Source organism: Camelus ferus, chromosome 1 (genome assembly GCF_009834535.1).
Source record: "Camelus ferus isolate YT-003-E chromosome 1, BCGSAC_Cfer_1.0, whole genome shotgun sequence".
Taxonomy (NCBI): Eukaryota; Metazoa; Chordata; class Mammalia; order Artiodactyla; family Camelidae; genus Camelus; species Camelus ferus.
The window spans coordinates 71061741-71089285 of NC_045696.1; the positions used below are offsets into that span (position 1 = coordinate 71061741).

Below are 27545 nucleotides of genomic sequence, written 5' to 3' on the forward strand. Positions count from 1 at the left end.
TGACTGATGCATGTCTATTTATTGGCACAGGGTCCTACAGGGCCAGGGTCACTCCCTCCCCACCCTGTTTCCTGTAAAAATAAACTCTATCCTTCCCTCTCCCTGCTCTATCTGCTTTTCTGCTTGGTCCAGGGAGAATCAGTCACCCCCCCCAAGACTTGTACCCCAGGACACAGGAACTAGCATCCCCTACACATGTACACTTCTCTGAGCCCAGGGGACCCGGGAGGCAGCAGGGAGGCTCATAAAGGCCCTCAGGCTTCCACTAAGAGCTGAGCACAGCTGGTCTATCAGCGAGGGATGGCAGCAGTATTAGGAGCAGCAGCACGAGGAACATGGGGTGGGGGCAGCCCCTGAGGGCAGGACTGAAAGGAGCTCAGTCTATTCTGGAGAGAGCACTGAATGAGCCTCGGGGCACACCAGCCAGGCCCTGCGTGGTCAGAGGGCGGCAGGCATAGCAGGCCCCATGGTCACCCAAGCCCAGTGAGCTTGGGACCAGAAGAGGTGGACTCCTTCCTGTGGGAGCCGGTGCCCCCCCACCCCATCCCAGCCTCCTCCAGGCAGGGTGACACGGAAGAATGTCACAGTGAATGGTGGGGGCTCTGCTGGAGGCAGGGGCACCCCCAAAACAGAGGCACGATGTGGTGGTCAAAAAGGGACCAGGACTCATGTCATCTGTGGTATAGAGGGGCCAGACCCAGCCTAGCTGGCATTTGCCTTCTCCAAACCCCAGAGCAAACAGCCTTGCCGGGTGAGCTGCCCCAGGCCCTGGCAACAGCGGGCCATTTCTCCCCTGACCCAGGTCTACCACACCTCACACAGCTGCCCTGAGTTCATGGGGGAGCCGACAGGGCAGCCGAAGTGCCGTAGGAAGTCACGGGAGTTGGAGAGAGTGCCCAGCACGCGGAAGCGGGCAGGGCTGTGGGGGTCGGTCACCAGCCCCTCGTGAGAGCTCTCGGGTGTACGGACCGAACACCACACCTGCAGGCCAGGACAGACATGGGGACATGTGGTGTCTAGTTCGGGCAGGGCCACAGACTCAGCTGCAGCAGAGCCATCCCTGGGACACCCACTACCATGTCCCAGCCCCTCAGCTCTGGAGGCCTCAGGGACACAGGACAGGGCTTAGCCAGCCCCAACACCTTGCTATCAGCACCAAGGCAGAGGAATGTGCCCTCCTCCCAAATTCCTTGAAGGCCTTTCAAAGGTACCCTGGATACTGGGTTGCCCAGGATGGATGTGTCTGAGGGGAAGAAGCCCAGCCTGCAGAGGATGCCTGCTGTAGTGCGAAGTACCTGGAGGAGACCCTGCTGAGTCTGCCACTTACTTTATTCCTGGGTAGCTCTGGACGAGCCACTCTGTCCCCGAGCTTCCTCCTCCACAGCCACCTCACAGGAGCATCATAAGGATCAATCCTTCTCCCTCCTCCCCCCTCAGGCAGGGCACCCTGCCCTCTGACATCTGCAAAAGCCTCCTGAAGCCTTCTCCCTCCTCGGGCCCCATTGAGAGGCTCTGACCACGAGGCCTTCCCAGACCACCTTCCACACTCCAACTTCAGTTCCATTTCCCAGTCCCTTTTCTGCATGCCCCAGACTTCTAATGACATGCCCAGGAGCAAGCAGGAGAAGGGCAGATCCCTGGCCTCCCAGGAGGGCAATACCTGGGCAAATCCCACAAAGAAGAGCTGGTGGTTGGTGAGACCCACTGCTGGCAGCTGCTGCTCCTCCCCATGCTTTCTCAGCCATGCTTTGTAAGCCTGGATTCGGGAACAGGGGTGTCAAGTCCATCGGGGCCTGCCCCCTACCTCCACGCAGAGCCCTGCCCCCCAAGGGTGGGTAAGCCTCAGCCCCTGGAGGGTCACTCACGTTGTAGGCAGCCTTAAGCCCCCCGTTGTCAGCAATGTTCTCCCCCAGGGTCTGGCGGCCGTTGAGCTTCTCCCCGTTGACCTGGTACTGGCTGTACTGCTCCTCCATGCAGGCCGTGTGATTCCGGAAGGCTGCCAGTGATTCATTCTGCCACCATGGCCGCAGGTTCCCTTCCTTGTCATACTCTCGCCCTGAGGAGAACTAACCTTTGCATCCCACTGAGACCAGAGCTCAACCCTTGGGGGCATGAGTCCCTCCTCCCTTCCCATGAGCCTAAGGCCACAGACCCCCAGATCCCTGGGGCCTGCTCCCAACATCCCACGGTTTTGCAGGAGCCACTGGGAATTCTAGGCTGGAGGAGACAACTGCATGGACCTCTACCTTGGTCATCAAAGGCATGTGTCAACTCATGGCCCATCACCACACCGATGCCACCAAAGTTCAGGGCCCTGGTAGGGGAGGAATGCGAGTGAGGACATGGTGGAGGGATGTCTAGATCCCACCTTCAGCCCAGCTCATCCACAGGCCCAGGCCGCAGCACCCAGTGCCTCCTGCCTCAGACACACTTGGGGTGGTTGCGGGCATAGAAGGGAGCCTGCAGGATGCCAGCAGGGAAGACGATTTCATTCTTGGTTGGAAGGTAGTAGGCATTCACTGTCTGGGGGGTCATGCTCCACCTGTGAGAGGTAGAAAGTGAGGGAAAGCCTGAGTCTTCTGATGCCCCTCCCAGCCCAGCAGCCCCAATCTACATCCTGCAAGAACCTTGGCCTTGTTTGGGATCAGTCTTGCCACTACCCCTCCCCCAGCCTTGGAAACCTCCCTCACTTCTCCTGCTGCCCCAAGTGTCTGTGTCCCCTTTTCTTACTGGTCCCGGCTAGGGGGCTTGCGGAGCTGGTCAGCCATCACCTTAGCAGAGAAGTTGTACAAATTTAACATGTTCTGGAAGAAGGAATCTTCAGAGACTTCATACTATGGGAGTGGTGAGAAGCAGAAAGCAAGTGAGATAACACTTTGGAGAAGTCAACAGTCCCAGTTTGGCTACTAATTAGCACCTTTCTGAGCCTTAGTTTCTTCAGCTATTAAAGAGGAGTGACAATCTAATAAATAATAATTGCCAGTATTGAAAGGGCACTTGTATTGCAGCTGCTTTATTTTTTTATATATGGTCTACTTTTATTCTCACAACAACCTGATTAGATAGGTGCTAATAGGACTCCACTTTACAGATGAAGAAACTGAGTCCCAGAGAGGTTATATAACCAAGGTCACAGTTTAGGTAGAAACAGGATTTGACCCAGGTTTGACTGCAAATCCCTGCTTGTGAACATTGCATTCTACTACTGTCCGGCCTGCAGCCTGGCACACAGCCAGCACTTAAGCAATGCCAGTTGCCTGCACTTGCCTCTGAAAGGAAACCAACAAGCACATCCTTGCCTCCCAGTGCTTGAGTCCTGATTACTGAGCCCTGTGCCCCCACCAGGGCTGAGGTTCAGTACTGGTAAGCAGGGGTACTCACCCCATCATAAACATCATCCAGCTCTTTGGGATCCAGGATGAAGTCCGGGAAACCAATCATGTCATAGATGGCATCTGCCTAAAGAGACCAGGTTAAGGGTTTCCCTCCCCAGGCCCCCCCCCCAAACTGTATTCTCCATCCTCACCTCAAGATGGCGCCCCAACTCTGGCCACCACTCACTTTCTCCTTGGCTGCCTGGCGGGTCTTCTCATCCATCCAAACCAGGTGTCCCAGGGCCTCCTCAAAGGCAGTCCGGATCTCGCTGATCATCCCCTCTGCCTGGGAGTGAGGGGGCACAAGTCTTCCTCCCACTAGCATTAATGCATCCTTTCTCCCCATCCACCCTAGGGTCCCACCCCGTTCTTCCATGGGAGTATGTGGGAGTACCCAGACTCTTGAAAGGCTGAGCATCTGGGGAGGATGAGAAGGAAACTTGATTTGTGAAGGTACTGGGGCTGTGGTGGCTTTTTTTCTAATTAATCAAAACACTGACAATAAGTTAAGTGAATTAACATTGTAACAATATAGTATGTTGATTTTTATCTGATTATAAAAGGAAAGCATTAATAAAAGAAAATTTGGAAAATTAAGAGTTGAAGAAAATAAACCACTTAAAATCCTATCCCTCAGAGATAACTCCTTTTAACATTTTTATCATCCACTTCTAGTATCCTTCTCTGCTGAGATAATCATATATAATACGAAATTATTTGTGCAACATATATATATTTTGTAACCTACTTTTTTTTCACTTAACAATCATCAGTTTTAAGGCTGCCCCATAATTCATCCTAACCACAATGTTTTTCCAGTCCCCTGTTTTATTTTCCCCTATTGTAAACAATACTACCATTTATATCCTTGTTGGTAATACTTTAAGCCCATACGTTATTATCTCCAAATGAATAAATATTATTTTTCTAATTATATAGGTAATATAAACTCATTGTAGAAAACTTGGAAAATATAGAAAACTTTAAAGGAAAAAAAATCCCTCATAATAATCCTAACCATCCAAAGGAATCACTGTTAATTTGTTGATAAATTTCTGTCCAGTTCTTTTCCCTGTATTAACATGCAAATATAAACAGTGAATCTTAACTAAAAGAAGGGGTGGGGTTTGAAAGGCCTTGAAGGACCCCTTGAAGACTCACAATTTCCTTGCTCTGCCGGTCGAATGTGGCCTTCACAAAGAGGGAGCCCAGAGCGAAGCCGAGGGCGTCATCCGTGTTGGAGATGCAGGTCTGCCACCTCGGCGTGCAGGACTGTAAGGGGTAAAGAGCCAGGCCTCCCAGAGATGGCTCTGCCCTCTAGTCTGAGGGCCTTTCTTTGTGTCTGGGGCCAGCCCCTCTCAGCTCTGCACCGTGAAGGCCTGGGTCTGGGGTGCCATCTCTCCCTCGGGCTCCAGGGAAAACAAAGGGCAGTATCACAGAGCAGTGAAACCTCAAGAGGAACATGGGTGCTGCCCACTCAATTCACAGCCCTCTCCTCCTCTTATGTTTATAGAGGCCCACCGGGGTCCAGACATTTCTTTGCTCAGATGCACATCTCAGTCTTACATCCAGTCAGTCCCCAACACCAGAAAACAGAGTCACCAACTTCCTCCATCTCCCTATCCCTACATTCAATCTATCACCAGATTCTCCTACCTCTGCTTCTTAATCTCTCCTCCATCTACCCTACTGTCACTTCTCTGCTCTATAACACTATCATCTCTCGCCTGAAGACTGCAGTGACCCCCTAACCAGACACTCTGACTCCATTCTCATGCCCTTTCCCCTGTCCCTCCCTCTGTCTTCTATTTAGCTGCAGAAAGATGATCTAATACATAAATCTTACCAGGTTACTCTCCTGTTTAAAACCATCCCAGGTTCCCTATCCCTGAAAGGATCAAGGCCAGGCTCCTAACCACAGCATTCAAGGATTGAATGCCCCACTCATGGATTGCCCCAGGCCCACTTCAACCACCCTCAGCCTCTTGGCTGCCCTGTCCTCAAACTCATACCAGAACACATGCAAACCCACCATGCTCCTTCTAGCCTCTGGGAATCTGCACATCCTGTTCCTTCGGCCTGGAACACCTTCTCCCTGGCTTCCTTGGTAAACTCATTCTTCAAATGTCACCTCCTCAGAGAAGCTTTTCTAATGACCCCCCACATGCCAGGTAAAATGTGCTGTCCCCACCTCTGTCCTATAGCATGAAGAAGGTCTTTTATTCAATGTGAGCACTTATCACCCCAAAATATAATGTTTGTGTACATGTCCACTTCCCCCACTTAACAGGGCATCTTGAAACTAAGAACTGCACTTACTCATCTTCTTCTTCACCATCATCATCAAAGCTGAGTGCCTACACATACCATGCATGGGGTAGGTGCTTCACTTACATGAACTCAGTCCTCACCACAACCCTGCAAGAAATTCTTGTTTCACAGGCCAGGAAATGGGAAGTCAGAAAGGCTGGCGATACACTCAAGGTCCCATAGGCCAAAAAATGGATGAGATGGGATTGGAACCCAAGTGAGCTTGATTCCTAATCCCGTGCCCCATGCTACATCATGAGGCAAATAGTGTCTGAAACACAGTAGGTGTGAGGCATCAGTTTGACTGAATTGGAAAGTGGGAGCAGAATCAGAAAGCCCACCTTCTTGGTGCCATAGAGGATCTCTAGCAGCTTCTCTTGTGCAGACTCAAAGCGGCGGTCCAGGCTTGAAGTTGTCTTCTGCACCAGGTTCCAGATCAGGTAATTGTTCAGGACACTGGCATGCAGGTAGCCAGAACATAAGGAAAAGGCAGGTGAGGTACCATTTCCACTCCAAACCAGCTCCACTAACGTGCAGACAGCAGGAGTTCTGAGAGGCATATGTGGGAGCTGTCCCAAAATCCCTCTCTCTCACCCTGGGACCACACACCTGCCTGAAGAAGTCAGGTTGGAGCAAGGTGTGGAAACAGAGATCACAGGTGGGCCCCCGAAGCCCTGGCCTAGGGCAACAGCCTACAGACTTTCTGTTTTGATATTTGGAAGGCCCGGGGCCTTGTCAAATGCTGCTCTGTGTGGGCTGTGCCAGTCCCCTATGCCCAGCCCCCGCCTGGGACCTGCACCGAGGCCTGAGCCCTACCCCCGACACCTTGGGTTCCCCACCTTGGCTCTGTGCGATTGATGAGCTCTGACACCTGCTGCAAATAATCTGTCCCATACACCACCACGGGCTCAGAATCACCCAGCTCCAGCGGTGACAGCAAGAAAGACAGGAACTCCAGCCAGTCCATGGAGGGCGCCAGGGCCTGTGAGCAAAAAATCTCAAGCCTGCTTGCCTGCTTGGCTTCCAACAGACCCCTCCTCCACTGATGTGCTGGAGCTGGGAGCCCTTTCCATTGCCATGGCAACAGCTACTAGCTGCTTGGTGGCCCCCTTCTATAATAAATTCGTTCTCAGGCTTATGTGCTTCTCAACCTGGGAACTCAAATCACTTATTATACCACTGGAAGGAAAGCCACTGTGTATGGTGTGATAGCTGGGATGCAGACATTCAAATATTTTCTAAACAGTTGATACTCCCTTGCTTCCATCCAGGGTCCCTACATACCTGGCCTCTCCTCCAGAACCTCCCTCACCCCATTTCTCCATAATCCAGCGACTAAGAGGTTGATGCCTGGCACAGTAAGGATCCTTGAGGAGATTTCTCTTCTGATTGTTTTATCAACATCTTATACAAGCTGTCATAGATTTAACATAATCCCTCTATGTGTCCCCATGCAACATGAAAGGGACCAAGGGATGGCCTAGTGGGAGGTGTCCTAAAATGGACACCATTTTTCCTTCCAGGATAGCAACAGTGCAGCTGGGAAGCTCAGAAAAAGCAAGGAAATGAGGAAAGAACTGGCTGCCTCCAGAAGATGGCATGAAGGGAAGCCGGGCAGCCTGTGCCAGGGGCTGGCCCCTCCCAGCTGGCTCTATTCCCTGCCCGCCCCACCTGCAGCTCCATGATGCTCATCTTGTGGTAGATCTTCTCCTCATCCCGCCGCTGGTCCTGGGGCACTGTGATGTTGGCCAGTTGTATCTCCAGCTCCAGCACCTGCCGCATCTGCTCCCGCGTAGAGGCTGGCTGTCCGCCCAGCAGCATACCCAGCTCCTCCATGTAGTCCAAGTAGGCGGTGAGCACCTGTCAAGGATCCGAGTCATCCTCACAGCCCAGAAACAAGTCCTGCCCAAGGCTGAGAGGACTGTTCTGGCTAGCACCTCTGCTCACCATCTCTTCTGGGGACCTTCCCCACCGAAGTTTTCTTGGATGCCCCTCATCATTTCTATCATACTGTTTATCACCACCTACTAGGATCTTGTTTATTTGTTTATGCACTTGTTCATTATCTGTTTCCCCAAAGAAAAGGTAAGTTCCAGGAAAGCACTGTTCCGAGTCACAGCGGCTCATTCACCACTATATCCCAAGGGCCTGGAACACTGCCTACTGTAGAACAGGAACCCTATAAATATTTGTCCAGTGAATGGACCTGCTTCCCATACTGCTCTGCCTTCCCAGTTCCTAAAGCTATTCTATTTTCCCAGCCCTTCAGTGACCACATGCCGTCACTTAACAGCTGAGTAGACCCCATGGGGAATTTGGTCTACAGTGGCTTCAATTTCCTTCCACCTCTCATCCTGCCAGGCCTCAAAACTTGCTGCCTTCCCCTCTGGTCTCCAAGGAGAAGAAAAGCACAGAAAAGTAATATGTAGTGACCACATGTATACACACGTATCAAATTCTCTGCTGGGGCTTTACATATAATGTCTCTCTCCTCCCACCCCCACCTTGCCTCACAGCAACTCCATAAAGTGGGTATTAGTTCAGTTCCATTTTACAGATAAGGAAACAAGCTTGGCAAGGTTCCACGATTTGACTTATACCACAAACCAGCAGATGGGAGAATCCAGGGCCACAGGCCAAGCACTACCTGGGCCCAGAACAAACTCATGTCGCCTCACTCCCTGCTGGCACTAGAGTGGCATGGGAGCCGGGGCTGTTTACTCTGTTCTCCACTGAGGTCTCTGGCTTGAGCACAGCATCTGGCACATAGTAGGTGCTCAATAAATATGTGTCGACTGATGGATGAAAACCTGTGAACAGACCCTCATCTCTGCTTGGCACCAACTCCCTGTGGCCCCTTCCCTGTGACCACTCCTCACTCGCCCTGAAGCCCTGCCCTGGGCTCCTTTCATTGCTAAAGGGCTTCTCCTCTTCCACTCTACTGAGAAGTTTCAGATCCTTTAATATCCATTATCTGCACTTCAAAATCTCTCCTTTCACCCACCTCCCCTCCTCCTTGCTGCTAATGTGAGAGAAAGAGGTTTGAGTGTCAATTTCAGTCACCCTAGCTCCTAAGGATGGTTGGTTCAACAAATGATCCTGCCTCCCATCCCTCAACTCACTTACCCCTTTCTCTCCCTCCCTCCCTCCCTTCAGCTTAAGATTTACTTTTGAGACTTTCCTGAACCCTGCTTTGCTCCTCAGTTTTTATCCCAGCTGAACCTTTCACCCTGCAGCTTCCCTTAGATGCTGGCACAGGAGATTTCCTGCCCAGGACAGCCAGCGGCACACTGAGGGCCCAATCAAGGCTTCTCCTGCCCTTTCCTGAGGGCCGAACCATGTGGTTCTCTCCTGAATTCTCAAAATTCTCTCCTCCTCTGTCTCAGGTGATTACAAAACCACACATCTGTTCACACCACTCCCCACTTTTGAGTTTTCCTTTCCATCTCTTTTGGGATAAATGCTAAACTTGACCCACAGTGTTTATGTATAATGTGACACTGCATACCTATCCACAAAGACTTGGGCCCACTCTTCCCGGTCTGTCAATGAGTCACACCCCCTTCCCACCTCAGAGCCTTGGCATAAGCTGTTCCCTTTGTCTAGAACCCTCTCCCTTCCCCACAGCCCACCTTCACCCTAGGACCAGGCTGGCTCCCTGCTGCCGCACTCTCAGAATGCCACGCTTCTCCTCTACTGACAGTTCCAACAACCGCACACAGGAGAGCTGTGCACTGAGCCATTTCATGCCGTCTCCCCCACTGTGTGGCAATGTTCACCACATGCAAGGGGAGGGTCTGGCTGAGGGATGTTCAGTAGGTGTTTGGGAGCGAATGGGAGAGAGACAAACGCCACTTCTGGTTGTCCTTCTCCACAGGTGTCCCTCTTCCTCTCTCTGCCCTTGAAATCCAAGGATCTCCTTCTTCCCCTTCTCCAGTCTTGCCCTTTCTCTCACTTCTCCCAAACCTTTGTCTAAGTTTTCAAGGAGATGTCCCTCAAGCCTTTCGTTCCCTCCCGGCCATGCTGTCTCCCGGACTCCACACAGCTTTCACAGCTGCCTACGGACCTCTCCACAGAGATGGTGTCCAGGTCCCTCACACTCACACATCTGAAATGAGCAGCTCCCACTCCCTGAGTGTCTGCCACATGCAGAAGCATAAACTTGTATCCTCTCCCTGCCCCCCAAGCACCACAGTGGGTAGATGCCACGATCTCCATTTTTCAGAGGAAGAAACAGCTTCAAAGAGCTCAATTAGCTTGTACCAAGTTGCAGAGCTGGGGCTAAAATCAAGGTCTGATTCCAAAGTCTGCCCTTTTCCTATGATATCATACTGTCCCCTCTTTCCCAATGTGCTCTAACCTGGTTCTCCATCCAGGCACCCCTGATTCTCTAAGGATCCCTCCATCCCACCAACACTCAGGTGCACAGCCTCGACTGTCTTTACTTCTTCCTCTTTCTAATCTTCTCTTCTAACATCCAGTCACCAACAGTTCATGATTCAGACTTGATTCTGTCTCCTGCATCCTCCCCTTCCTGACATTCCCTCTGCCACTTCCCCTATTTGGGTCCTCACAGACACAGAGCCTGGAGTGCTGCAGAGACTCAACTGATCTCCAGGCTGCCTCTTTTGCATCTACTTTTCACATCCAGCCAAACTGCCTTCCCAGAGCACTGCTTACTAGGTCACCCACCCTCTGCTCCGGAGCAGGCAATGGTTCTCTGAGGCCTACCCAGTACACTCAGTGTGGCATTGCAGGTCCCCTTCATAACTGGTCCATATCCACCTTTCCAGCCTCTCATCTGCTTTGAGCTCTACATTTTGCCAAACTGGACCTCTTTCCGTGGTCCAAATACACCTTAGCTTTTCCTTCTTCAACACTTTTGTTTAAACTCTGAGCACGCCCTCACCCACATCCTATATGTTCTACAGGACCCAGCTCAAATGCAGTCTCCTTAGGAAAACTTCTCTGGCTTTCTGAGCCTCTCCTGAGCCCTAGGGGCCCCCTTTGAGCCTTGTTCTCAGCTATCTAAGTCCACGAACCCATCTGTACTGAAAGCTTCTTGTGACAGTGGCTCTGAAATGTACATCTCACAGTAGGCGCCTATAAAATGTTTTCCTGGGAGAGTAAGAGAAAAGAAGGAAGGAAAGAAGGGAAGAGGAAGACAGAAAGGAAGGAAGGATGGAAGAACGCAGGGAGGGGAGAATGAAGAGACAAAAAGAAGGAAGGGTAGTTGGAAGGAAGGGTAGCCGGCTTACTAGGCAACAGGATAGGCTCCCCTTCCCAACTCTGACCCTGGGCAAAGGAAAAGGTAAACAGGAATCATCCCAGCTCAACAGGGGGTCAGGGTGGGTATTCTGAGAATGCTCCTTACTTTCTCATTGGCGGTCCTGTTTAGGTAGTAATCTCGAGAGGGTAGAAAGAGCCCAGACTGGTCCACCTACAATAGCAAGGTAAGGTGTGAGCCCTCCCCCTGCCCAGAACCTGCATTCTTGTGCAAGAGTGGGTCACTCCAGCCAGCCCATCACAGGGGAGGGGAGTCGGATCTCAGCAAACAGTCCTAAGTCCCATCTCACTCTTCCGCAGCCTGGTACCTGGATAACGTTGCTGTTGGAACTCTTAGAGTCGGCACTGATGTAGACAGTGAAGAAGGGAGTGGCCCTGTAGGTCCCTGCTACTGCCTTCAGCACTTCCATGAAGTTGTCCCGGTCCCAGGGCCCCGTAATATTCCAACCACCGATCTGAGTAGAGACCACAGCAGCATCTATGGCAAGGAATCCCCAAAACTTTCTGGGGCCACATCCTCTCCCAAGGCTTATCCTGCTCACTCCCCTCCCAGTCCACCCAGGGGCCCTACCTTGTCAATGAGGTCTCGAAGAGGCTGGGCTCCCAGCTCCTCGATGCGCTCCACCTGTAGGCAGGAGAGGTAGAAGCGCTGCGTCTTCCGCTCAGCTTCGCTGCTGGAGTTGAAGGTGGTGTTTTCTGTGGGGTAGAACACAGGTCTGGGTGGAAACTATGCTAACTGCTGAGAGGGGTCCTGGGCCCTTGCTTGGTCCCTCTCCTTGCCATCTCAAGGGGCAGTCCTCCTAATGTAGACCCAGGAAGACTGCAACAGCAAAGTATGGCTTCTTCTCCCCTGTCCAGGAACACCCTCAAAGATCTCTAAGCGCTAAGGACTCTCTAGTGCCTACCACACCTCAATAGTGCTCCAGAGTGCAGAGAGTAGTCCCGTCATTATCCTCAGAAGTCTGCCCCCTCAAACACATCTCCATCCCTCAGAAACCCCCTGTTCTCTGCATCTCCTCCACCAGGAGTGCTAGCAGTTATCCACTTACTCATTCACTCATGGACATTTACTGAGTACCTACTAAGTGCAGGCCCTGTGCTGTGCACAAAGCATGTACTTGGCACAACATCTCCCTAACAGGACCACTCACCAAGCAGGTGCTTCAGTATGGCCTGGTTCTGGTCCCAGAGGCTGTTGAAGGTGTTCCAGCGAGAACGCCCATCAGGCAGAGGATTTCTTCGAATCCAGCCTCCGCAGGAAAACTGGTAAAAGTCCTCACAGGGTCTCACCCCACGGTCCAGGGACTCCAGGATTTTTCCAGCCACTCGAATGCAGGCCTCTGTGAGGCAAGTGCTATGGGATGGGTCTGTAGCAGAGGACATGGTGTGGGAAGGGAACTATCAGTCAGTCTGGGAGAGGCAAACGCTTTGGAAGGGGCCATGACAGCAGGAAGGATGGAAGGAGAGAGGACAGCTAGGGTAAGGCTGGCCCCAACCAGAGAGAATCTTGGCAGCCCCTTCAGCCTCCAGAGTCCACACAGCTAGTAGGGCTGGTGACCTGAGAGAGCCCACCTACCTCTGTGGTACTGGACCCCCAAGGCCACGAAGCAGCCCACAAGCAGTGCAGCCAGCAGTAGAGAGACACCAGCCAAGACCAGCTCCAGCTGAGTGTGCGAGCCCAAGAGGTGACCTGTCCTCTTCCGGAATCCCACCTGGGGAACACAGGAGGACCACGAGCTAGCAAGCTGCATGTGGCTGATCCAATCACAGAAGTCCTCCCAGAGGGTGAAGGCACAGGCAGTTTCCAGAGCGGAGCAGAGACGCTAATGGGGTTAACTTGGGGCACAGGGGTAATGAGGCAGGCTGAGTAGAGCCCCAAGACCGTTTTGTGCAACGTCATGGCTTAGAATCGCCTCACCATAGTCCTAGCGCAGAGGCCAGAGATGGAGCAGAGGTGGGGGCAGGTGACCCTCCAGGGCAACCTAGAGCTCCTGGGTATGCCAGGCGTCATGCCAGGGCGGGGGCCTGGTGAGTCAGGGAGAACCCCCTTGCCCACCTCCACGGCGTCCGGGGAGGCCCCGCCCTCTACGGGGGTCTCGGGCGCGTCTTCATCCCGCAGCGTGGCGCGTTTGTACTCCACCATCTGCCAGACAGTCGGGGGCGCCAACCCAGGTCAGGCAGAGAGGGCTGCGTGCCCACAGCTCTGCCCCGGCGCCCCTCGCCCGGCCGGGTCCCTCCTGCCTGCAGTGAGGGCCCTTTCCCTCAGGCCGGCTGGGCTCTCCGGCCCGGGTCCCTCCGACCCCCGCCCCTGCAGTTCGCAGCCCCTTCTCCGCGAGCTGGAGCCCCTGCCCGACGCCGTTGGCCCCTCTGCCTCCCCCTGCTCCCCGGTCCTCTTCTCTGGATCCCAGGGCCCCCACTCACGTTGCCGCCTCCACCCAGCTCCTGCAGCGCAACGCTCATGGTGGAGTCGCGGCCGGCAGCACCTTAGGGTTCCCGGCGGCTGGCCCTTGCCCAGGCCGCGGCCTCGGCCCCCAGCCCGGCCCCGCCGCCGCCCGCCATCACAGCCGTGGCCGCCGCAGCCCCTCGCTCGGCGGCCGCCGCCGCCGCCGCCGCCGCCCCCGCCTGCCCGCGCCCCCCTCCCCCCGCGGCGCCGTGCCCGGGGTGGGGGGACGTGGGGGAGGGGAGGAGCGCGCCTCCGCGCCCCGCCAGCCGCCTGGCGCCCAGACCTCGCTCCGGGTGCCCGCGGCCCGCCCCGCAGGGCTGCGCCCAACCGGCTGCCCCTAGCCCGGAGCGAGCCGCTCTCTAGAAACGCCAGAGATCCCCTATGCGTTGGTCAGCACCCCTATCCCAGCAAAACCCTCTTACAAGCTACCCATAATTTACATTCTTTTGACCCCCTGCAGGCCCAAACCCTGCAGATATTTCTTGACCCAATTCCCCAAACTGCGGGCTCTCCCCATCCCCTTTAAACACCTTTAAGAAATGATGCTCTCATGAGGAACATCTCTAGTTGTCCACGAGGACCCTCTTCAACCAGCACACACAGAGCGGCATGCAGGAGGTAACCCACATGCAGGGTGTCAGCACATCTAGACAGGGAGCACATAGACCCAAAGTTCACAGGCAGGCACTCAGCCAACCCATGGTAAACACACACACACACACACACACACACACACACACAAGACACTAACAGAATGCATACAGGGCATACTCACACACAAGGTATACACGCACAAGGCGTCCAGAGTCAACACACGAAATGCACTGAGGTTCTGGACACACACACACAACAGGCATACAACACACACACACAAAGTGCTCAGGCAGCACGCACACACAGCCCACACTCTGACTCTACCCTTATATGTTGCTTCAAGACTGCACTTTTACTCTCCAAGATAATTGTTGTCATCAGATCATCTCACAAAGGGAGGGTTACAGATGGTGACAAATCGGCAGGGAAAAAAACAGCTATGCACAGATATTTAAAGAAAAGACGTGCTAACACTTCTAACTTGAGGAAAGCAAACTACTTTATTTGGGAGGTTTACAAGAAAAAAAAATCACCAAGCAATATTTAACTGCAAGGCAATAGTGTGGCATCTATGTGTCTGCCATCTGCCTTCCATATTGTCATTCCTTAATCAGGCCTGGTGGTGTTGCAGTATGCTTCACTAAAGAGTGCCTAGTGTTTCTTTTACTACAATTTTTTAAAAAGTGCCTCATCCTCCTCCCTCCTCTTTAAAAAGAGTACATGGATTTGACCTGAGAAGGCTTAGAATGGTGGCAAATGCATCCTGTATTTCTTGACTCTCACCTCTGTTCTCAGACATCTTTCTGCAGTTGGTTTTAACATGGAATGCTTTTGTGGCTGAGAAAGGGTAGATGATGAATGGATCAGGCTGAGAAATGTCGGATTGCTTTCTCTGGCATTTTCTACCCCCAAATGGCATGTTCTCAAACAGGAGACAGTATGATGTCATAATTAAGATGAAAGATGCTGGATTCAGTCTCAACTTCCTCACTTGTAAGGTAGGAATAAGAATGGTACCTATTTCAAAGGACAGTTGTGAGAATTAATGAAACAATACTTGTAAAATGCTCAGGACAGTGTCTGGCACATAGTGGGCATTGTATCTGCTATTATTATTGTTGGTTTTGTTGGTATTGTTATTAAAATCCTATAGGTAGAAATGAGAATTACAAGGCTGGAGGAAACCTGTTCTATTTCCCATATCATAGAGTAGGTGGATGGGAGCTAAGTTGGTCAGGAATTATCTGATCAAGGAGCTTTCACATCCAGCCTCACTGTGGTCTGTAGCAGCATGGCCTTGGGATAGTCACTCTGATGACAATGTGGCATCATAGCACTCACCTCTTTGCTCTCTCCCCACCAAGCCTGGATGAAGGGAAACATGGCAGCAGGGTCAGTCTGGCCTCATGGGAAATTCCACTACAATGTGGCCATATGAGTGGAAGCAAAGTTACTTTATAAGGACTTCCCAGTAATAGGCCCATTAGAAATAGTCCCATGGCTGCTTCAAGGCCATGCTGGAAGTAGCACGCTTATACAGCCCTTTACCAGATGAAAGCCAGTGTTCTAGTGGCTTTACATTGATGTACTCATTTACTCTCATGAAGCCATTTTACAGATGAGGAAACTGAGGCATAGAGAGGCTGCTCTGCCACAGCTAGCAAATGGCAGAGCTGGAATTCAAACCCAGGCATTCTGACTCCTTTCTGGAGAGCAGTTTAGCCATATGAATCAGAAGAGGATATACTTCTTCCCAACATTATCAGCTACTCTTCTGCCACATCTTCTCTGGTAGAGTGAGGAGAAGCACATAGACTTCAAGCCAAACAGACCTGGACTCAAATATGGGCTCAATTCTTTATCAGGTGTATAATCTTTATTAAGTTACTTAAAAGCTCTGACCCTTCATTTTTCTCCATCTGTAGAATGGGAACACTTATTCCTATCTCAGAGAGTTGCTGTGAGAATTAAATGCAGCCACATAAGAAGGAATCTGTTACCTACTTTTATAGTGTTTCCAGTTTCACTAGGTTTCACCTAAATGGACATTTCTTTTCCATGCCTCTTTCATGACCCAAATCATTTATTAGGCTCACAACTATTCCTGACTACATGTTAGGTACTCTATGTAAAAGATACCTGGAGGTTGCTGTATTCTATAATACTATATTTCTTTCCTCTGTGTCTATAACCTTTGACTCTGTTTTATTCTCTCATTTTATTATTTTTTCCTATTTATTCCTTATTTTCCTATAAGAATAATCCCCCCCCCTTTTTTTTTTTTTTGGTCTTTTCCCCTCTGAATTGTGAACTGAGAGGGAATAGACAATGCTTTATGTATTAATTTACAAGGACAGTATGGTCATGAAGATAACAACAAACATTAATGTCCAGTGTTGACAAAGATGGGGAATATGTGTGCTTTCATATATTGCTGGTGGCTTATTAACTGATAGAATCTTTTTGGCAATATGAATCAAAATGTATGTGCAGATATTCTTTGACCCAGAAAGTCTAATGCTAGGAAATTGTTCCATAACATAATCATTATCTATAGCATGTTTGTATCAAGTAGCTTTGGCTGCATAACAAACCTTCCTGAACTTCATGGATTAAAATAGCAAACATTTATTATTTTTCATTTTGAGTAGGTTGATGGGGTGGGGTCAGGGTCAACTGAGCAGGAGCTGAATGGCTTCTTTACATGTTTGGGCCTCAGCTGGGATGACTGAGCCCTGTGTGTATGTGATTTCTCCTTCCCCAGTAGGCTAGCCCAGGCTTCTTCATATGATGGTCTCAGGATTCCCAGCAATGAAAAATGGGGCAAGCCACAGTACATAGACACATTTCAAGCCTCTGCTTGCATTATATTTGCTAATGTCCCTATTGAGCAAAGCAAGTCAGATGGCCAAGTCCAAATTCAGGGATGGAGAAACAGATTTTACTTCTTGATTGGAGGAACTACAAAATATTTGGGCCATTTTTCTCTTATGACATTTTTTTCATCACAGCATTGTCTATAATAACAACAAGAACAAATAAAAAAAATTGAAAGTGGGTATTCAATGGCCAAGAGTAGACGACTTGTTAAACAAATCAAGCATCCATACAATGGGATATAATGCAACATTTACAAGTGATGGAAAAGAGTTAATACTACTAGGAAATGTTCTCCATATAGAGTTAAGTAGGAAAGAAAAAGAATCACAAAATCTCACATTTGTGAAGCAAAAAAGTATAAAAGCATAGGTTACAAAAAAAAGAGAGAGAGAGATTGGAAGGACATGCAACAAAATGTTAATATGAATATATCTAATGAAGAAGTTACTTATAACTTCTTTATGCTTTCCTGTATAATAGCTAACAATTCCATTGTCTAGCACTTCCCTAAGCACTTCCTGAGTTTTAACTTATTTAATCCTCACAATGACCCCATAAGATAGATTCTACCAATATCATTTTCCTGTTTTACAGATGAGGAAACTAAGAAACAGGGAAGCTTAATAACATACCCAAAGTCATACATCAAGTAGAAGGCAGATCCTTGACTTGAATCTAAACTCCATGCTCCTAACTACTAATCCCCTTTCTAAGTCAACAGATTTGTCTGGGGCTAGAGGGTGATGTTTGGTAAATGGACTATGTCATTGGATTGAAACCTTTTTTAAAAAATCACTAAAATCACTATTTACAATAGCCAGGACATGGAAACAACCTAAATGTCCATCAACAGATGACTGGATAAAGAAGATGTGGTATATTTATACAATGGAATACTACTCAGCCATAAAAACCAACAACATAACACCATTTGCAGCAACATGGATGTCCCTGGAGAATGTCATTCTAAGTGAAGTAAGCCAGAAAGAGAAAGAAAAATACCATATGAGATCGCTCATATGTGGAATCTAAAAAAACAAGAACATAAATACAGAACAGAAACAGACTCATAGACATAGAATACAAACTTGTGGTTGCCAAAGGGGAGGGCGGTGGGAAGGGATAGACTGGGAGTTCAAAAAGTGTAGATACTGACAGGCATATGTAGAATAGATAAACAAGATTATAATGTATAGCACAGGGAAATATATACAAGATCTTGTGGTAGCTCACAGAGAAAAAAATGTGACAATGAATGTATGTATGTTCATGTATAACTGAAAAATTGTTCTCTACACTGGAATTTGATACATTGTAAAATGACTATAACTCAATAAAAAAGTTTTTAAAAATTGCTAAAATCTTTCTATTGCCAAAGTAATATACCCAGAAGTATATAGAACAAAAGATGAAATTCATCCTACTAGGATCCCAGTACCATCCTCAGAGATAACCATTAATAGCAGTTTGGTAGGTATCCTTCTGCTCTTTCTTTTACGTGCATTTACATCCCTAAATACACTGTGTGTGTGTGTGTGTGTGTAGGTATATATGCATATGTGTATACTTTTCTCAAACATATGAAATCATACTCTTCACTTGTTATTTGGTGACATTTTGGCACGCCTTATAAAGATCTTACTATGTCAGTCCACACAGATCTACTTCATTCTTTTTTTGTAATGTATCAGCCTCTGCTAAACAGAAGAGTCCCAGAAATACCCGCATGGTATGAGCTTCCTTTGAGTGGACAGGGTGGGAGCAAAAGGCCCCCAGAGAATTTAAGGAAGGAGAAATATGGTCATGAGAGATGTAAAAAGATGACCCCAAAGTGCTTGTAACCAATGTGTTTGCTTCCTAGGACTGCTATAAACAAAGTACCACAAACTGGGTGGCTTAAAACAACAAAAACTTATTCTCTAACAGTTTTGGAGGCCAGAATTCCAAAATATAGGCTGGGCCATACTCCTTCAGAAGGCCCTAGGGAAGAATCCTTCCTTGCCTCTTCCATCTTCTTGTGGCTCCCAGCAATCCTAAGTGTTCCTTGGTCTGTAGCCACATCACTTCTACCTCTGCTTCCTCACAAGGCCTTCTCCTGTGTGTATGTCTTGTGCATCCTCTTCTTACAAAAACAGCAGTGATTGGATTTAGGGCCCATCCTAATCCAGTATGATCTCATCTTAATTTAACTAATTAACATCAGCAAAGATCCTGTTTCCAAATAAGGTCATACTCTGAGGTTCCAGGTGGACAGGAATTTTAGGGGGGAACCTGTTCAACCCACTACACAGGCCTACAATTTCCACTTGAATGAAAGGGCCATTAATACTCAGATGTCAAAAGGCATACTTTTCTCTTTAGAACATATGGCTATGTGTCAATTCCACTAGGTTTTGAGGGGCTTTCAAGAGAAATTCAAGGTATTCTCCCCAAAATCCCAACACACTTCTTTTCCTCTTAGCTGTGAAAATGAATTTTCGTCTCATGGGCAGGGATGCAGAACATCAGAATTTTAAGTAGAGGATTATAATTTTAAAAACTCTACCCATATTTTCACAACATAGTTGAAGCTTATGTATTACTGTGTCTTTACAATTCTGCACTTAGATCTTTTGCTTTAATCCTGATCCAGTGTGCACAGCAAGGACAGGAATAAGATTATTTAAGAAGTGAACCAAATGAATTCCAAGTTAAATTGTTCCTCCAGTCTCCTTCATTCTTGGGTGGAGAAAAGAGAATTGTTTCAATTCTGCACGTAGTGCTCTCTTCTTATTCTTGGCAAGAACCCTGATGGCCACTTTAACACGTTTGGTGAGGGGCAGCTCATTACCTCCCGAGACAACCTACTTCACCTCAGGACAAGTTCATTTACAGAACTGTCCTTACTGTAGGCTCTGTCATCTCTGGGCTTCACACTAAAACATGGGGGTTCAGAGAGGTATGCATATTATGCAAATGTACGAGGAAAAGATTGGAAGGATATATATGAAATGTTTTGTGTGAATTTCCTAAAATGTTACAAGTACAAATGAACTAATTAAAAAGAAACTGTAATTGTGGACTGTCAGCTCAAGGTCACGCAGAAAGTGGCAGAGCCTGGATTCGAACAAATCACTGGACAACCTCCCATAGAAATGGAATTTTCTGGACTCTCTCTTAGTGACCCTGGATTCCAGCCTTTCTTGTCTTTCCAGGTCTGGAGGCTCCTTTCACTGGCAGCTGGGCCTCCACCTCCAGCTTCTGCCCTCATCCCAGAGACTAGAATGCAACAGAGCAGGACTTGATAGGGATGGGTCCCTGGTCTGTAGTGTTGAGTGAGACTTGAAAAGAGGCATCCTCTCGCGTTCCCCATTCTGGTCCCTGAGAGCAGCCACCAGAGCATTCGTCATTTCGTGCCTGGGATTAACAACTGGGGAGTTTTGGAGCAAGGAGACCTAGCACCAGGCAGCCTCACCAGCTATGTAATTCAGAAGGAAGGAGGTAAAGCGCTTCAGGGACGGTGGGGAGCCCTCCACCTTGAATGTGGACTGAGCGCCCGGATGATTATTACCCTGAGCGCTGTCGTCAGTGTCGCCAAATATGAGGACCCCCACCCCGGTCCCCCAAGGCCAATGATTGCGCCAGAGCCCCTGCGCGCTAGCGAGCAAGTGACGAAGCCGCTGACAGCCGGAGCCGACGGGGGAGGAGGGTCGTCGGGGTGGGAAAGAGGGCGTGTTACCACCGGTGCAGCTAAAACTGTCACATGACCCTCCGCAACGAGGTGGTAGGGGGCGCCCTTTATCACTCCCCCTCTACCTCCTGACACACACCGGCGCACGCCGCGTCCTCAGGCGCTCCGGGCTTCCCCGCTTCACCTGCAGCCAGGGCGCCCCTCGCAACGCGGTCATTCATTTCTCTTACACCGCACGCGCAGCGCGGGCCTCGGGGACTGGGAGAACCGCAGGGCACCGTGGGCGCTTTGAGCTTGAGTTTCGGCTCCATTCTCTGTCTCTCCTAGGAGAGGTCTTGGTAACCGGGCTGACGCGCGGGTACCAGGCCTGACCCCCACCCCCGGCTTTGCAGCTGACGCCGAAACTCGGGCTCAAAGCGCCCGCCGCGCCCTGCGGTTCTCCCAGCCCCTGAGGCTCCTATGTGTCACCGTGGAACATAGAGCCAAGCATGGAGACAGACACAGAAGGGGAGAGACACTTAAGAGACAGCCGTAGAGAACGTGACACAGAGTTATGGGCCACCGAGACACAGATACGGACGGACACATAGAGATAGACTGACAAGTGGGTAGGTAGAGACAGAAACAGGACAGTCAGAGAAATAGACTCTAGAGGAACAGTTTAAGACCCGAAGAGCAACCCTACACAAGAGCCCGCCAATGGCAGGGACAACAGTCACTGAGCTATTCCCGCGTCCTGCGGGTTCCCGCAGACCTCCCGCGGTATCCGACCCTACCGCGCAGCGCTTCCAGTGTCCCCTCTTGCAATGTTGGCTCTGTTCCTGCCTTCTGGCCCTGACCCGCCCCTCAATTCCCAGTCCCCCCAGCTTGCCTCTCAGAGCCTCTGTGCCAGACTCTTCTGCCCCTAGGGTGCCAGGCTAGCTCCTGCCCTCCCCTAGTCCCGCTTCTCCCCGCTAGACCCTGCACGCGATGGCCCGTACCATTCGCCCTGCCGCGACTCCCGCCACTGTGCAGGACCCTCCCATTTCGCTCCTTTCCCTCCGCAGAGAACTGGGCGCGCTCCTGTCAGCACCCCCTCCCGCCCCGCCTCCCTCCCCTGGCCGGTGTCCGCCCCGCCTCCACCGCGCCCCGCCTGCCGCTCTCTGCGGCAGTCGGGCGCTCATCGTCATTCCGCTCTCGCCGCCGCCGCCACCCCCGCCCCCCGCCCCCCGCCCCCGCCCGGTCCCCGCCGCCGCCACCGCCGCCGCCGCCTGCCCAGCGGCCCGGGAGGCGGAGGCGCGAGGGAGGAGGCCCCGCTTGGCTCCGCAGCCCCGGATGCTGCATGACTTCATCCTTCCGCTGGCTCCCCTGCTGAGCTAGGGCCGGTCCGGCAGCTAGCCCGCCGCCCGCGCCCCGCCGCAGTCCCGCGCCCACCCCGCGCCCGCCATGTCCGAGATCCTGCCCTACAGTGAGGACAAGATGGGCCGCTTCGGCGCCGACTCCGAGGGCTCTGACCTCTCCTTCAGCTGCCGCCTACAGGACACCAACTCCTTCTTCGCGGGCAACCAAGCCAAGCGACCCCCCAAGCTGGGCCAGATTGGCCGAGCCAAGAGAGGTACGCGGCGGGGGCCCGGAGTCGTCACTTGACCCAGAAACCCTCCGCCGGGCGCCCCCCGGCTGCAGTTCCCCGCCAAGCGCCCGCAGCTCTTGCCGCAGACCAGCGCAGCCAGCCGCTCGCGGGCTGGGGCTTGAGGGGGGAGGGTCCCTGCTGCAGTGTTGTGTCCCCCTCTTCCCCTCTCCTGGGAACGCAGTGCCCCGGATTCGATGCTCACCACCTCTGGAAGTAGAGCCTTGGCACCCGGGCGAGGGGGAGGGGCTGGCCGGGGCATTTGGGGCTGCCTGAAACTGGGAACGTGGGGCGACAGGTCGCTTCTTCAGGATCAAACGCTGAGTCGGTGGATGCTACAGAAGAACCTTCGGGTGGGGAGGGATGTCCGATTGGAGAGTGGGCAGGAGGCCGGGGGTTCGGTTGTCCTGGCTGTTTGCATGGTGGGGGGTCTCTGATGGTGCCAGGATGGGAAGGGTTCAAGCCGCAAGAGGGTTAGATTGGGGAGAGGGCCGGAATAGATGGAGATTCTGTGTGAGGAGGGGGGTTCTGTTGAAGTGAGGGTAGACGGGGGGATCCCATAAGCAAACGCTTTCTGATCAGCTCAGATGGAGGAGAGCTCAGGCGGCGGGAGGATTTGGACTGGGAGATTGAACGGCTGGAGCCTTTGGAAGAGGGGCGTTCCTCCACAAAGAGAGGAGGGGATCTGTGGGAACTGGGGTCAGCAATGGGTTGAGTCGGCAGGAGAGTTTGGATGGCGAGGCCACTGTGCCATGGGGGTCCGAGGGCGTCGCTGGGCCACAGGCAGTAGCTGAGCTGGGCGCGAGGACCGGGGGCCTATTCTCGCCGCCGCCCCCCAAGGCCGCGCGGCTGACGCGCTTTCTCCCTGCGCAGTGGTGATCGAGGATGACCGGATAGACGACGTGCTGAAGGGGATGGGGGAGAAGCCGCCGTCCGGAGTGTAGACGCGCCGGCTCAGGCGGCGGGCTCCGGGCCCAGCCACGCGGCGGCCAGGACTGCGGGCCGGCGATGCGGCTGCCGGCGCCCCCCGCCCCGGCCCAAGCGCCCGCGGGCGGGGGCTGCAGGGCCGCGCCGCCTCCGGGTCGTAGTCGCTGCCGCCGCCGCCATGCACTCCGGAGCTGTCCGCTTCAGCACCACAGCGGCGGCGGTGGCGGCGGCGCGGACCGGCCCGGAGCCCGCCGCCGCGCTCATGCACTTTAGAACCTCGGGCCGCAGCCCCACCCCGCACACCGGAACGGACACAGAGACCCGCGGCCCTCAGCCCCCGGCCCGCCCCTTCCCGCACGGCTCCCCTGCCCCGCCCCTCTCCGGCAGGTCTGGTCTGCAGAGCCGCTGCCGGCCGGTGTCGGACCTCGCGCGGCCAGGGATGTTTGGCTGCGTACTTGCATGAGCTTCCCACCCACCTGAGCCCAGCCCTCCAGGCCGCTCCTCACACCACCCCTGTCTGGCGTGACCCCAGCCTCAGCCTCTTTCTAAGGGACTTCCTCAGCACATTTGTATTTTTATATCCGACTCTTTGTTTACTGATTCCCCTCATGGTTCGTGCCCTCCCCCTATGGTCTCGGCCTCTCTCTTCTGCGCCTGGCAGATAGGACGGTGTTGGTGTTGAGGCTGGGATGAGACAAGCCCCCAACATGGTAACCAACCCCATGGCCGGTCTGTCCATGCCTGACCCCAGGTGGCTCTCTGGCAGACCCCTCCCCTCAAGGTATCACCTTCCAAGGGCCCAGGTCTGATTTTACCTTGGACTCCTGCGTCCTGCCCCTGGAAAGCCAAATGGGGACTGCTCTGCATCTTTGGATGACACCTGTGGCCCTGGAGATGTTCTCAACCCAGGGGTGTCCTTTGTAAATGTTCCTCCATCCTCACTGTACCAGGAGTGTGTGAATAAACACAGACCTCCCTGTGTGTGTGTTTGGCCACTGCTTTGGTCTGCTCAGGAGTCAGGCCCAAATAACTCCAATTCCTTTTGGGGACGGGGCAGGTACTTGGGAATCTCAGGTGCATGTTAAAGGCAGAGAAGTGTTGTCAAGCAAACTCAGGCAGGCCAGCCTGGCCTAGGAACATCATTACAGTGTGACTTCCTTGGGTAAATAATACAACCTAAGCAGGATAGGTCACCAGAATTGTGGCTGGAACTGGGGTCAGAAGCATAAAACAATCTAGATTCAAAGTCTGTAGTCTCCTGTGGCTAAATCCAGGCTGGATGGGAGTCAGTAACAGGCTGCAGGGATGCAAGTTCCCAAGTCTGGCTGGCAGAAGAGTTGTGCTGAGCTTTGCCCCAGGGATGTATCACTGGTGGTTCAGTATGGTGGGGGAGGAAGTGGGGGAACCAAGGAGAGATCTGAGGAAGCCAGAAACCTGCGATTTGGGATCTAGTTTGACCTGGGCTGTATTTTTTTCATGTGGGGTTGCTTCCATCAGCTCTATCTTAGGAATGAGGCTCCTGGGATGTGAGCACCTTAGACCCAACCCTAAGCCCTGAGTCAGGAATTCCAAATACTTGAGCCCAGGACAGAAAGGCAGGGAGGGCTGGAGGACCATGCTTCTGGCCTCACAGTTGAATGGCACTGAGGAAGTCTTCATGATCTGAGTCCTGGAGGAAGCAGGGTGGAGTGGGAGGTTGAGGGGGTGAGAGGATCTGGGCCCCAAGGGCTAGCTGGGCCACACTGAGCTCTTTGCCCTTGTGCATGAGGTAGAAATGGAAGTGGAAACTGTTGCCATAGGTTGCATGCTTCAAGGACCAGCCATAACGGGCTTGGGCATAGTGTCTTGTCCGAAAGTGAGGGGCAGCAGAGGTCATTGAGATGAACCGGCCCCCATGGACCAGCACCCGGCTCACCTGCAAGGCAGATAGAGAAGCCACTGGTGAGGAGTCCATCTCCAGGTTCTCAAAGGTCAGTATTATTCCAGACGCCCTCCCACTGAAATCTCAGGTGCTACTCTACATCCAGTAGCTCAGGGCTTTGCATGGCAAAAGAATGAGGCTCCTCCACCCCTGGTGTTTCCATGGGGAAGGGCCATATTCTAGTCAGGTAGGAGCATGGGAGTGATGTCAAGTGCAGGGGGCACTACTTTCCTGTCAGCTGCTCACCCTCCCTGTCATGGGCTCCCACACCTCCCTATCTGGAACCTGGCTGCTACTTCATCTCTATGGCAATCCAGTAGTCAATCATCAGCCTCTGTGAACCTAGCCACTCCAGCCCCTATAATCTTGACCCAGATTAACCCTCCCCTTCCTTCAGGTAACCACAGTCCTGAGGGTGACCCACTACTTGCTCCAAACCATGTCTCCTTTTGGCTTCTGAGTTCTTCTAGTCTTCTGAAACCTCAACCCCTCATCTCCACCTCTTGATCTGCCCTCCTCCCTTGTTGTTCCCTCACCTCACTCAGCACCTGGTCCACAGTGTGGACACCTTCAGAAGACACAGTCCAGGGATCCTGTTCTCCAGTCAGCAGGGCATCCAGGGTGCCCTTCTCGAGCACCACGTCAAAGGAGCCACTGGGGAAGTCCAGTGCCCGCACGTCCATGGTCTCCCAGCGCAGCTTGGGCACGTGGGCATAGCGAGCCCGCATGGCGGCCACCACTACTGATGAGTAATCCACACTGGTCACGTCAGGGAAGCCCGCAAGGAAAAGCTCATAGCTCAGGGCACTGCTTCCGCAGCCTGGGGTGAGAAGGGGTGGGTGGCAAAAGGGCTACATTAGCTTTGGTTTTTACCTTCCCTATTATCCATCCACTCCTGGCCTGCTTTCTCTCAGCCCAAACCCTCTCATACTGAGGGAGAAGCAGCATGGTACAGAAAAGAGCATGAGCCTTGGTGTCATACAGACCTGGGCATATATCCTGGCTCTATCATTCCTAGCTGTGTGGACTAGGGCAAGTTGTTTGCATACTAGGAACTTGGATTTCCTAGTCAGAAAAATGAAGATAACAATACCAAGACTATGTGCAGGATATAATGCACTAAACTTAAAAACTAAAACAGCTAGAAAGTAGCTGAAGGAGCACTAAACTTAGGAGTTCAAAGATCTAGGTCCTGACATCCCTAGACATCCCTGACATACTGCCAAGAAAGGTCATTCAACTCTGACCCTCAGTTTCCTCAAATTTATAATGGGGATAATATTGGCATTGTTAGGACCACAATATTATTAATAGGATAATATTAGTATTATCCTAATCCCTAACTTCTCAGAGATTCTCTGACAATATCAGCCCTGGTAAGACTTCATGTTAGGGGTTATTTTCTTACTTTGGCTTCCAAGGCAGAACTAACAAGGGAAAACTAAGTGGGGACACCCAGTGGAGCTGGTTCCTTGTAATTCCTTTGTGTATGAATGAGCACTACATATTGGGTTCTACTGATGAATAGAGTCCCCAGCCTCAAGGAGCTCATGCTCTGGTGAGAGGTAGAGATGTGTAATCAAGCAGTTGCCACATAATGTGGAGTGTTTCAATAGGGACAGGCTGTGGGAACACATAGGATATAGTCCCTGTCCCCACCTTAGGTGTGTTGGCCAACAGGTTCAGGGGAACTGACAACCAATCAGTGTTGAAGAATCATAACACCCTGGTGAGAAGTGCCTAGAAAGCAGTCCCAAAGAGGTTGAAGTTAGAGGGGTGGATGTGGACCTATGGCCCAGTGGGCATGGATTCCTTCAAAGATCTGTTGGTCTCTTCCAGGCCCTCTTGTGGTCAGTATCAGCCTGAGAACAGGCCTGGTTGACAGCTCTTGGTGGCCTCAAATGGGGATCCCCAGCTCCTGGGATTAGATTGCCTTTAATCCCCATTTGCCTCTCTAAGAGGATCACAGGATCAGCTGTTGGTATAGCCCTAATCTAGCAAGTGAAGCTTGGTACCCGAACAGGGCACCCAGAGGCTGCGGGCTGGTCCTCTGCTGACCCCGAGGTTCCTCCTCAGGCCCTGGGGCTCAGGAAGAGTAATATCTCATCTTGGAAAACCCAAAGTGTGCTTCCCAACACTGCAATCACAACAGGCTCTGGGATAGGGGATAAGAGTGGCTGAACAGGAGACCATAACTCAGTTCAGGCTGAAATCCCACTGTGTTCTTTGACCCACAATGCCTTCACCACACAACACCTGACCTCACATGCCTGTAGAGCTCTGCCTAACTGTGGACAAACCCAAATTTCCTTCCTTTGTTCCCCTTGGTACAGGAAAGCTATCTTCCAAGACAACTTCATTAATGATGAACGGAAAATAGAACTTGACCACAGGGCAAGTTATGCCTACAAAACAGTGAATTCAGATCCTGCTGCCTCAGTGATTGGGGGCTAACAACTAAGATGGGGCTTGGAAAGGCTACTTCTTCCCTAGGTGGGGCCTTAGAAAAGCAGAACCCTGGAAAATTGAGCCCG

The 27545-nt window shown here is 51.7% G+C and overlaps 2 protein-coding genes across 8 annotated transcripts in view; one reads left to right on the forward strand and one right to left on the reverse strand.

Annotated features, from left to right (window-relative positions):
• LOC102524528 (endothelin-converting enzyme 2) overlaps positions 1 to 27545 on the reverse strand; it is a 30073-nt gene continuing 2528 nt past the window's right edge. The window contains exons 2-20 of one of the 7 annotated variants that reach the window (XM_032483127.1): positions 25548 to 25831; positions 13027 to 13113; positions 12547 to 12682; positions 12122 to 12337; positions 11542 to 11666; positions 11279 to 11425; positions 11059 to 11124; positions 7356 to 7544; positions 6524 to 6666; positions 6026 to 6140; positions 4536 to 4646; positions 3562 to 3660; positions 3382 to 3459; positions 2731 to 2834; positions 2432 to 2542; positions 2247 to 2314; positions 1866 to 2056; positions 1661 to 1756; positions 1 to 981 (exon numbers count right to left, since the gene is read on the reverse strand). In XM_032483127.1, the coding sequence (XP_032339018.1) occupies positions 805 to 981; positions 1661 to 1756; positions 1866 to 2056; positions 2247 to 2314; positions 2432 to 2542; positions 2731 to 2834; positions 3382 to 3459; positions 3562 to 3660; positions 4536 to 4646; positions 6026 to 6140; positions 6524 to 6666; positions 7356 to 7544; positions 11059 to 11124; positions 11279 to 11425; positions 11542 to 11666; positions 12122 to 12337; positions 12547 to 12682; positions 13027 to 13113; positions 25548 to 25831 (2543 nt within the window). In that variant the 3' untranslated portion in view covers positions 1 to 804. Of the gene's footprint in view, positions 982 to 1660; positions 1757 to 1865; positions 2057 to 2246; positions 2315 to 2431; positions 2543 to 2730; positions 2835 to 3381; positions 3460 to 3561; positions 3661 to 4535; positions 4647 to 6025; positions 6141 to 6523; positions 6667 to 7355; positions 7545 to 11058; positions 11125 to 11278; positions 11426 to 11541; positions 11667 to 12121; positions 12338 to 12546; positions 12683 to 12888; positions 13114 to 13391; positions 13564 to 21537; positions 21555 to 24537; positions 25006 to 25547; positions 25832 to 27545 lie in introns of those variants that run through there. The other 6 variants (XM_032483083.1, XM_032483077.1, XM_032483099.1 and 3 more) reach the window with 6 other exon arrangements.
• CAMK2N2 (calcium/calmodulin dependent protein kinase II inhibitor 2) lies at positions 21786 to 24071 on the forward strand. Its single transcript, XM_032483139.1, has 2 exons — positions 21786 to 22151; positions 23037 to 24071. Exons 1-2 carry the CDS (start codon positions 21983 to 21985, stop codon positions 23105 to 23107), a joined length of 240 nt encoding a protein of 79 aa, XP_032339030.1. The 5' UTR covers positions 21786 to 21982; the 3' UTR covers positions 23108 to 24071.

Bases quoted from the DNA above. Each gene is read 5' to 3' on its own strand.
- CAMK2N2 (XM_032483139.1), top strand. From the start codon at position 21,983: ATGTCCGAGATCCTGCCCTACAGTGAGGACAAGATGGGCCGCTTCGGC. The intron at 22,152-23,036 runs GTACGCGGCGGG...CTCCCTGCGCAG, and splicing joins GATTGGCCGAGCCAAGAGAG to TGGTGATCGAGGATGACCGG.